Source organism: Lynx rufus, unplaced genomic scaffold, assembly GCF_022079265.1.
Source record: "Lynx rufus isolate CCGP_SWC_20201006 ecotype Redwood Valley unplaced genomic scaffold, mLynRuf1.p SCAF_6, whole genome shotgun sequence".
NCBI lineage: Eukaryota > Metazoa > Chordata > Mammalia > Carnivora > Felidae > Lynx > Lynx rufus.
The window spans coordinates 87,152,429-87,164,531 of NW_025814878.1; the positions used below are offsets into that span (position 1 = coordinate 87,152,429).

Here is a 12,103-nt window from a genome sequence, read left to right on the forward strand (position 1 = left end):
ATTACATGAATTATTTTTCAAAATGCTGGTGATGAAGTTTTGCTGTCATTACTCTGTTTTATTTAATGTTGTGTTCCCAAAAGAGCCTGACACTTCTCATTAAAATCAGTAGCATGTATTCCATAGGTCATTGAACAAAGTTTGGGATACTCTGTCCAAGAATCAGAGTAAAGCTAATTGTCTAATAAATATTGGCTTAATTGACAAAATGCAACCCAATAATGGAGATACATTTCAGGCAGTTAAAGGAAATCATTTCAGGAGAAAAAAGAAATGGAGAAGATAAAAATGTGTTTTATTCTCCCCTAAATTTTCCACTAAAAATATTTTATTTCCATTATCTTTGCTTTTCCTTGTATCTTTTTCAGGTCCTCTGTTCTTCTATATATTATCTCCCTTTTTACCATGAAAACTAATACCTTAAACATTTTCATTACAGTTATTTATGTCCCTCTTACTCTCTAGTTTTACAAAAAATATTTACCGTTTCTTACTACTTTCATATTTATTATACAACAATAGTTTTTTACAAAAAAATGTAATTATACATTGTATATTCTAAAAACATGGTGATCTGTAAGACATTTCTTTCCCTTCTCCCCGTACTTAAAACAACTGACTTCTTTGACAAAAATGGTTGCTAGACACCTTGAGCAACTACAATGAGTTAGGTCTTAGCTTCCCTGACTATCTCAACAGAAGCAATCCATGCAGATTCTCTTGCTTTGTGAGCTAGCAAGGTTTGTAAATTAGCAGAGAGACAACAGAACAATAACCAGAAAAGAGTGGCTACTCCATCAATATAAATACTTTGACTATTTGAGGGTAGGTCAAAATCAGCCTACTTAAGTATTCTTCTCCTTTGCCATAGTTAACTAAGTTCTGAATTTAAGGACTGAAGGCTTTCAGATGTTCAGTGATACCAAGGAGGAGAGAAGCCAGATCCATGTCCCTAAGGAAAGGGCTGATGTCTTGGCTGCTTCAACTTTATTGGCCCAATTTTCCTTCCATTCACTGAAGGATACCCCACCTAAAACACTGAGTTAGCAAAGAAAAATATTGCATGCAATGGAGGCCAGAGACTTAGGAGAGGGACAGGAGTTAAAATAAAACCAATACAACTTGAGAATATTAAAATTTCTGGAGGAAAGAGAAGTCATATCAAATTAGATAACTGTAGTCAAAATAAGTGAAAAGATTCAAGAGGAAAACACAAAGATATATGTACATATCAAGTCTACAGCTAAAAAACATACTATTCAATTTCACATGGATGGAAAATTGAAAGGAAATTGGTGACCCAAATTATGGAAATCTAGAATGCTTTATGGAAGATTTTAAAGTAGAGAAAAGAGTAAATTTATGGGGATCTGGTTTTATCTTCATGTACATTCATGACCTAACCCTAAATTTATCATGGTTTTATGAAATAGTAATTGTCTCATGGGCAACTGTCCCTGATGCACACTTAGTAAAATAGCAAACACCTGTGCTTTCTATATGCTTTAACATGATATACTTTTCTCTTGAAATATTCTACATCTAAGGTCTTTATCTTCTGTCATCTACCACTAAAAGATGAACCTCATGAGGGAAAACAAAACAAAACAAAAAACTTATCCATCGAATATGCACCATGGCTAGAAAAATAACTATCTACAGTAGGAGCTCAAGGATTAAAAATAACTATCTACAATAGGAGCTCAAGGATTATTTATTGAAGAGCTTAATATGAATTAGTTAATGAATCATGAAAAAAAATTGAGTATCTTGGAGAATAGATCAAGGAGATGTAACATGTACATGATAGCCACTCTAGAAGGAGTAAAAAGAACATATGAAGGAGAAGCAATAATTAATCAAATTGTAGAATATTTCTTTGAGCTGTAGCAAGAGCTGAGTCTGAGTATTAAAAATACTCTCTATCCAAGCTAGATTGATGATAAAAAAACACATAATGAATTATCTATCAAGCTTTAAGGCAGGAAAAAACAATTTACCTACAAAGGAAAAGTAACCAGTATGGCATCACATTGATTAATTTCAACACCAGTAGCTTCAGGATAGTGGTATAGCATTTATAGATTTAGAAAACATCTGTAGACTACCAAGAGAAAATATTGCCTCCCCCAAATCTTACACATGACTACTATATATTGGGTGGTGAGAGAACTATTTATATTTATGCAGACAATCAGAAAACTTATCATCCAGGTGATCTATATGAAGAAGGTAACTGGAAAATATTCTTTCTAAAAATAAAATGTAGTAGAATAGAAATGTCAAAAAGGGAATATGAAGTAAAAATGAGGGTGTTGAAAAAAATGAAGATTAAAATGTGTGCTTGTGTGTGTACATGTGCATGTACACACATATGTGTACATATACTCACATAGGTAAATATAAATAGATAATGATAGAATATCTAGGTACATATATAAAATAGGTGCTAAAATAGGAGTCCTGAAACCGATGGGGCATCCAGTGAAAGAAATCTTATTTAAGGTGTAGAACTAAAAGAAATAAATTATTTGAGCAAGGTCCCAAGATTTATAAATGGAAAGGAAAGGAATGTAGACATCATGAGGAAGAACTATGGGGTTCCATAGGGAAGATTATATATCCAGATTGATGAAACAATTAGCAATTTTTTGCCCCCCCCCACACCAAAGTAAAGATTATGTGATTGACAATACATCAAGGACATAGAAGGTTACCATTAGTGGAATATAAATGTTTGAGAGCCTTTCTGAACTATGAAGAGGAGAAGTACAATAAATAGCAACTGAAATCAGAATAAAAGAAATAATATAAGAACATATTAAATATGAGAACATATTGAAAGTATGAAGAAAATTACCAAATACTAATTGGCACTGTGTAGTTTTCTTCCTGTTAATAAACGTGAACAGGATTTCAAATTTTGTTCATTCTGCCTTCTGAACATCTCTTCTATTTATTCTTCTCTATACTGCTATAGTGTATTTCATTTCTCCTATATTACTATAATAGTCCATGATTAGTCTCCAAACTACAGTTTTCCACAAACTCAACCTCCATTCTCCTGGCAGACTAGTTATAAAAGATCTAGGCATATTGAAGCAAATTTCAATTTTTAAATTGATGTCATCATACTTCAGGATCAAATCCAGATGAAATCCAGATAGTTTATATGTCATGAACACTGAGGACACTGCAGTGGAGGCATATAGCTGTCTGATATGGAGTTAGGCAAAACTGGAGTTAAGTATGCATATTCATTAACTGGTCTTAATGGAATAATGCCTAATAAAGGCATTTAACTGTGGTCATGACTACTTGCATTTATGCATGTAAGGCAACATATGTTGAACTTGGAAATGCATAGAGGAAGGAAGGAAGGAAGGAAGGAAGGAAGGAAGGAAGGAAGGAAAGGGAGAAGAAAGGAAGGAAGGAGAAAAAAGAAAATAAAAGAGGAAAGATTCTGTGAAACCCTAAAAGAAAATTTCTCTCCAAAAAGGAGAATTCATCTCAAGGGTGGGAATGAGTACCAGTACCTGGATTCATCCATTGAACTCCTGAACTCCTGATTGTAAAGAGATATGTGTAAATCAAAGGGATCTAAGTATGCAGACTTCTGCTATGAGAATCATTTAAATGCATGGATCTCCAAGGAGGTAAAACAGTTACCTAGCTACTTTATAGCAAAAGTTTGAGTAATAGAGGTTATGAGGGAAGTAGGCAAAGCCATGGCCAGTGGAAGGCTGACAAGCAGTGTGGACTGACAGTGTTAATGGCATGCACAGTAGAAAGTTTGGCATGGTTGGGGTAGAGTAGATGTGGAAGTATGAGCAGTAAAGTTAACACAGTGTTCTGGGAAGAGTGGCAGCTGTTGCAGTAGAGCCAGCATGGAGATCAGTGTTACAGTTCAGGCCCTGGAGAATTTGAGTTTATAAAATGATCACAGTGTAAGGAGAAATAGAGGCATGAGCAGCACCATGGATTTACATGACCCCATTATACTAGTGGATGGCAGATAATAGAAGGGAACAGCAGTTTTGAAGGTAAGCAGATGAGACTTTACCTTAATTTCAGATCTAAAAGTTGACCTGACACCTCTTTCTCTCTCTGGAGTGTCTCAATCTCAATCTCACCTTTCTTTTTTTTTTTTTTTTTTAACTTCAGTTAAAGAGATTTAAGATAATTATAGTCTTCAATGTAATGACATATTACCATTGATTCATACAAAGCCTATTTCATCATTTATACTTGTTTAGTTGCTTATTTTCTTTTTACTTTTTAATGTTTATTTATTTTTGAGATAGAGAGAGACAGAGCACGAGCAGGGAAGGGGCAGAGAGAGAGGGAGACACAGAATCTGAAGGAGGCTCCAGGCCCTGAGCTGTCAGCACAGAGCCCAACACGGGGCTCGAACTCGTCAACTGTGAGATCATGACCTGAGCTGAAGTCAGACGCTCAACCTACTGAGCCACCCAGGCACCCCTAATTGTTTATTTTCTTTCATTTCAATTCCCTACTTCCAAATCTCCTGGTTTTCAGTCTTACATTTTGATACTTAGGTAACTCTTACAAATTCCTTCATGATCACCTTCTCCTTTCTCTTCTCTTGCTACTCTCATTATTCACTTTGAGCTCTAGTCGTAGAGAACTGCTTATAGTTGCCTGAGAACAAAATGTTTTGTTTCTTCTCAGTTCAAGAGTAAAATATACATTTTATGAGAGAAAAAAAAAGCTAAGATGATGCTAAATTAATTATATTTAAAATATACAATGAAAATTGGAATCATTAACGTGAAACTTTTGATGACCAAGGTTTCTGAAGAAGAATGGACAATTTGGACATGAATTAGTTTCTTGTTTATAATGTCCTTGGATTATTGGTGGTATGGAAGAGTGATGGTGGGCCAGGATGGTGGATTAGAATGACCTCTTACATTAGAAGTTGTCTCCTTTCTGTAGGCGCGTTGGAATATCATGGCAGAAATATGGATGTAAATATATATTTATTGCATCTGATTATTTCTTCAGGATAAATTCCTAGAAATATAATTTTGTGTCAATAAATACAACATATTTATTTTCATTTTCAAGTATGGATTTAGTGGTAACTATTATTGTTGTAAATTTTGAGTCTTTTGCATCCAAATTCTGAAAATTTTTGATACTTGATAGATAACTAGTAAACATCTTCTTAGAATCAAGACTAACATATCACAAGAATCATCTCTTTAATAGGAATTTGAATTCTTCATTCATATAAATAAATAAGTCTAGCATCTTTTAGTTAGTTCCACCAAATATTTGTTCTATTCAACCTTTATTTTCATTCAATTTTGGCAATCTATATTTTGACATAAACTTTTTGGCATAATTGCACTAAGGAATATGTAGTGTTGTTAGCTTCCATTTGTCCTCATATTCCCTTTTGCATTTTTATTTTTGTGTATTTGTGTTCTTTCTCTTGATTTCTTAATTACACATTCTGGAAAAATATATATCTCATGATCTTTTAAAGAAATGACTCTGGCCTCATTAATTGTAGTACTTTTCTCTTGATGCAAAATATAGTCAGCGTAATTTTGTACTAAGACTTCATTTAAAATAAAATTATTGGGCACTGTATTTTGCTTAAAATTTATGCCTGTTGTAATGTCATAAGGAATGTATCAGTAAGCCAGTATAGTTTACTTTATGAAGGTTGAAATATGAATGAAGAAAGGGTAGACAAGCTAAATATAATAAAGTTTACAGAAAATTGCCAAATATTAGCTATTGTGTTCTGATATTCACACAAACCAGTTCATAAAATGTATCTTTGTCCTTATCAAGCTTTTAAAATATTCTGATTCACTGTGTTTTAAGTGTTTATTTTTTATATTTTCTTTCTTCCACTTTTTGCTGTATATTCCCAAATATGAATTATATACTTCTGATGGATTTGGGGGAGGGGGTGAGGTGACAATTCTGACTTTAGTGTTTATATTGAACATATTTTATTTCTACATATTTTAACATCAAAGCATTTCGTTCTTAACTCTTGGCTCCATTTTATTTTTGTTAGCTACTAAGTCACCTCCCTGTTTATATGCTATTTCACCATATTATTTTCTGTATTGTATTTCATGAAAATCATATCTGTCTAAGTTATTGAGGCAAATATTGATGCTGTTTGAAATTTCTCTTTCTCTTTCATTTATTTTTCCTTACCTTTAGAAGTTTTCATCTTTACTTGCACTTTTGTAATAGAATTTCTCAAAGCATCTGTATTATTCTAGAGTTTGCTTTTATTTCTTTTTGTTTGGTTTTATTTTCTCTGGTTTAAAGTCTTTTTTTTTAGAAAGAGAGAGGAATGGGAGAAGGGCAGAGGGAGAGAGAATCTTAAGCAGACTCCACTGCTTAGTACAGAGACTGACACAGGCTCGATCTCACCACTACTATGAGATCATGACCTGAGTCAAAATCAGGAGTCACTCACTTAACCAACTGAGCCACCCAGGCACCCCTGGTTTAAATTCTTGTGTTAAGAATAGTAGCCTTTTCTTTCCTTGCCTGCAGACTGAGTTGTTAGGATGTCATTAGGATGAGGTTCAAGAGCTCCTCTTAGATTTCAAACCATGAGTAGGAATGGAGGCATGGAAGGTTGATATCCTGTTAACTCAACAGAAAAGTTTTCTCATTATGGATTTCCTTTGCCTTTGGGTTAAACCTCCCTAGGCCAAGTATTATAAATGGTGTTTTGGGGCTTCCTTCTAGGTATGTTGTGAGGGTGCTAATACTTCGGCCCAATTTTTCATAATTAGTAAGTTCTGCTTTTTTTAGAAACATCTTTCTAGGAGTTGAAACCTGTTGACCTGATTTCATGAATGACTATAGCTCTGATCCTTCTCTTTGGAAACCATACTCCAGAATAAGATAAGTCTAAATACTACACTTGTCCTTAGTTAGTCATCAACAGTTGGATTCATTCCCTCCCAAAGGAAAATTGAGATATGATAAGTATTACTCACCAAACCAAAATTTTAAGTCATTCTGATATTTCCTTATTCCTGCTACTTCTGTTTTTCTACTCCCAGTAGAAATGAGTGAGAATGCTTCCTTTCATAATCAAGTGATACTTGGAGTGATTTCTGGGTTTCTAGGTAGTAAGGTAGAAGAGAGAAGGTAGTGAGAGAAATAAGGTAAACATGTCCTAACAGTTTTTATTAATGGAGTAGCAAATATAATGCATATAAAGTTAGACCATACTTAATTTTAATAACATCTCTAAAACTAGTCATATGACCAAAGTAAATCTCTTAACTTCTCTGAGTTTGTTACTTAATTTAATATAGTGGTAATAATATGTATCACACAGTGTTTATAAGGATTAAATGTGAAAATAAGAAAATAGTGTGAAAATAATTAAACTAGTGGCTGGAACATAGTAGGTGCTAAAAAATGGATGGCATTGCTGACACAACGGAGGGAATGATTTAATTCTACAAGTTGAAAGTGCCATGCTGTGCCTTGAACAGCAGGGAAAGAGAATTACTAAGTATTTTACTGATGCTGTTTCCATTAAACTGTGTCAACATGGCCTTTGATTCCTTCCTTTATGAAATTCTCCTGTGTTCTTAAAATAAACTTGAAATAATTAATATATTGTACAATTTGCTTCATTATTAAATCAGCTTAAAACAACTTTGTCTTAAAAGTATTATTTCGGTCTTAAAATCACTAGTATCCACTTTAGAGAGACACATCATTATTTAATTTGATGCTCCATTCACTTTTGATAGAAAGTTTACCAAATGTGATTTAAAGTACAGGAATATTTCTCACAAATTAATAAGTGAGGGCAAAGAAAGACAGAACACCGTGTGTTCTTAGCATCTTATTGATTGCAGCTCATGAACTGAAGTAAACTGGTATCTAGATTTGTTTGTGCATGTCTCAACCTATTGATAGAGATGCTATCAGCCAGGGATGCCTGGGGAATCACCTGGGCCAATACCACTTGTGGCAGCTTCTGCATATGTTTCCCCCACAGGAGCCAATGTTATGGCTAGACTGCCCCCTGTGGCTCGTATGATTGCAAGATGCACTTACCATCAGGGGTCTTTGAGAAACAAAGTTTAGCATTCCCAAGTTCTGGGGGATACAAGGCATGCCCACAGGCCAGCAGCCAAGTTGCTGGCAGAGAGAGAGAGAGAGAGAGAGAGAGAGAGAGAGAGAGAGAGAGGAAATACATGGAGCTAGGTTTCTGCTTTCACTGGAGTCCAGAGTGGGGTGTCTGCAGTTTCACAGATTCATTCTTTACTGGTGAATTTAGAACGAAAGAGTGAGAATTAGGGAGTGGGAAAGGAAATGCAGGGTCACTCAGGTGGTCAGTTATTTAGTTACACAGGAGTTTGTTAAAAGGGAACTTCATGGAAAGGGAAGGCCTGGCTTCTGATCTAGTTGTGTAGCTAGTAGCTGTGTCATACAGCTGGCAATACATTTACTAGGGATGGATGTCTGAAGTGGATGCCTTGTCAATCAAAAGATTGATGTCAGGCATTCTCATTACAATCAAAAAAGCTTATTCCTAGGCATTTACACTACAAGATTGCTTTATTTTTTTTTAAAGTAAGGATGAACATAAATAAATCTCTGCAATTAGCCCAATTGTGGCCATACCATTACTGTTCAATGTAACTCTCTATACTATGTCTCAAATTCATGTGTGTCATCAGATCCTTGTAGCAAATCATTAGTGGAGAATGGCTTTACTAAGCATTAGAAATCTCACCTGTCATCTTTCTTTTTTACATTTTAATAATGGTCTTATTTATTCTGATAGTTTTCTAAAACCTGTATTTTATTGTTAAGTATTCAATTAGGCCTAAGTTTATTTTACTTTTAAATTCTCAAAAGATGATATTAAGGCTATTAAATGAATAGCCTTTCCTGGAGAAATTATCAGATTCTCACTAAATAGATAACTAAGAACAGAAATATGCATAGACAAAATTAATGGTTGAAAATATCAGGTAGTAATATGCCTTGTATGTAATTTAAACAAAGCATTATTATTTTTGTCAGATTGTTAATAGACTTTTGTGATAATATTTACATTGTAACTTTTCTTATTTACATGGATGTATTTACAGTTGTTTGCTAGGATTTACTGGAAAAAACTGTGAGAAAGTAATTGACCACTGTAGACTGCTCAGCATCAACTGTCTGAATGAAGGATGGCATTTCAATATAAGTGGAAGATTCAGAGTAAGTAATTTCATACATGGCAGAGTAATTTAGCACTTGAAAATACAATAGCTTCAGGCAGTCTGTATTTCAAATGCTTTTATTAATCTAAGCCAGAGAATTATATCCTTATAGGTATATTTAACCATGACTTCTATAAATTTAGTAGTAGACATGTTTAACTTATAAGAATTATGTAGGAAGGGCATTAATAAGAGTTCTAGTAAGTGTGTTTATTGTAAAATAAGTATATAGTTAATTGAATCCTGGTGATATATCTCTGTATATATAAAACCACAGTCACTAATGCCTTAGCTCTTAAATTAGATGGAGAATAAAATTAGTCTTGGAGTTACAATATACAAATATGCTCTTTTTTTGGTGGATAGTTTTTAAAATGACTTTACAAATACACAATGGGTGTGCTGCACACAATGTAAGGCATATCCTACAACTCAGCATTTCCACTTTTAGTATGTTTCCTGGAGAAATTATCAGGTGTGCACTGAAAGAGACATACAAGAATTTTCATGGCAAACCTGAAACAAACTAAAGCCTATGGATAGGACAGTGGGTAAACTCATCATGGCGTAGTCACACTGTGGAATTATGATGAGTGGTTAAAATAAGTGAACAATAGTGACATGTATTATTACTTAATAAGTATCAAACATAATGTTGAATTTTAAAATCTTATTGAAGTCTGGTAGATATATACATAGTCTGATAATGATTAGTTATTTTTTAACTATTTAAGTATTTTCTGATTATGTAAATATATAGCAAAAATATAAATACATATATCAGAAATACACACACTGGCTTTACTAGAAGAGTTCTCCAAGGGGACAGGTGGGGAAAGAAATCAGGGAGGGTACAAAGGGAACTTGAAATCTGTTTATGATGCTTTATTTCATTTTTTAAAAAAAGTTTATTTATTTCTTTTGAGAGACAGAAAGAGCATACACGAGCAGGGGAGGGACAGAGAGAGAGAGAGAGAGAGAGAGAGACAGAGAGAGAGAGAGAGAGAGAGAGAGAGAATCCCAAGCAGGCTCCATGCTGTCAGCATGGAGCCCAATGCAGGGCTTGATCCCACAAGCAGTAGGGTTATGACCTGAGGCAAAATCAAGAGTTGGACACTTAACCAACTGAACCACCCAGGTGCCCCTATCATGCTTTATTTCTTAAAACAGTTCTGGCAAATGAGGGTAGGATTATGGCCTTTTATTTTTTTCTTTAAATACAAAATATTTTAATGAAATATTTTTTTAAGTGATGAAAAGCCAACTTATGGAATGAATCATGGACAAATTTATATGTATACATTTGTCTACTTCTGGAAACATGCTAAAATATAATAGTGTTACTGTACAATAACATACAGGATTAGAACATAATATTTATTTTGCATATGTAATACTTTAGATATTATAGCATATCATTTATAGTCATTACTTCATTTGATCTCATTGATTTCGTATTTTAATTTTCTTTTTAACACCCAGTGCTTATCCCAACAGGTGCCCTCCTCAATGCCCATCACCCACCCTCCCCACACTCCCACCCCCCATCAACCCTCAGTTTATTCTCAGTTTTTAAGAGTCTCTTATGGTTTGCCTCCCTCCCTCTCTAACTTTTTTTTTCCTTTCCCTCCCCCATGGTCTTCTGTTAAGTTTCTCAGGATCCACATAAGAGTGAAAACATATATCTGTCTTTCTCTGTATGACTTTTTTCACTTAGCATAACACTCTCCAGTTCCATCCACGTTGTTACAAAAGGCCATATTTCATTCTTTCTCATTGCCAAGTAGTATTCCATGATCTATGCTTAAATACCATTCAATTTATAGAAACTTAAAATATCTGTTGAGCTTTTAATATTTAAGTTCATACGTTTTGATACGGAGGGATTAAGATAGATTTAAACTTACTCTATGCAACTCTAGAACTCATGCTTTCAGATACTATATACATACGTACTTTCAGTACAATGTACTAGCACTTCTTTTTCCTTTAAAATATATTTACCCTTTCCTTAATAGGAGATTGTCTAATTGAAATGTCTCTCCTACTTTGGTTTGAATTTCTTTTATATTACTTATGTTTTGGGTTTTCATTTCTGTTTTGTTTCAAGATAGTCTCTGAGCATTTATCCTGATGTTTATTTTTAATTTTCTCTTCCTCCACCATCATTTCTCTGTAGGAAATCTCACCTATTCTAGTGTCTCAACAAGTTATGTTACTGACTCTGAATCCAGTTTTAATTTATTTTTTAAAGAGCTTGACTGAACTTATCATCACCTTGACAAATCTGCCTTCTCAGTAATTCTACCTTAAATTAATGACTTCAATTAAATAAAATATTAGCAAGAAAGGAATACTATAGTTCTCACTGGGTTAAAATTTAGATGATGATGAAAATAATATGCATTACTAATGGTCTTAACAATAGAATATTGCTTCAGATATATAATTTTCCTTACTGATTAATAATCATAGTTATGGCTATACTGAAGTTCTGAAATAGTTTATATTTAAGTTAAGTAATTTCAAATTTAATGTGTATTCACAAATATATTGTTCATATTGTGTAATGGTTATGAATGGTGGTAATTAACACTATTTTTCATGATATTTAAGTTCACTGTAATATATTAAAGAAAACAATGCATATTATATTCAAATTATTTTTGGAAGTAAATACAAAATGCAATTTTTAAGTTATAATATTTTTGGAAGTTTTTAAATGACATTTTTTCCACTTTGATGTTTGTGTTACTAATTTTTGAACATGTCAAACAATATCAGAGTTTTATATGTTAAACTATAACATTTTAAGGAGAGATATAAACTATTCCTTCTCCTTAGAGAAAAACATA

The 12,103-nt window shown here is 33.4% G+C and overlaps 1 protein-coding gene across 1 annotated transcript in view; it reads left to right on the forward strand.

Moving 5' to 3' along the window:
• The window catches only part of EYS (eyes shut homolog), a 1,631,667-nt gene that overhangs the window by 100,661 nt on the left and 1,518,903 nt on the right, over positions 1 to 12,103 (forward strand). Inside the window, exon 5 of the mRNA XM_047102761.1 lies at positions 9,132 to 9,246. Within this exon, the coding sequence (XP_046958717.1) occupies positions 9,132 to 9,246 (115 nt within the window). The remainder of the gene's footprint in view (positions 1 to 9,131; positions 9,247 to 12,103) is intronic.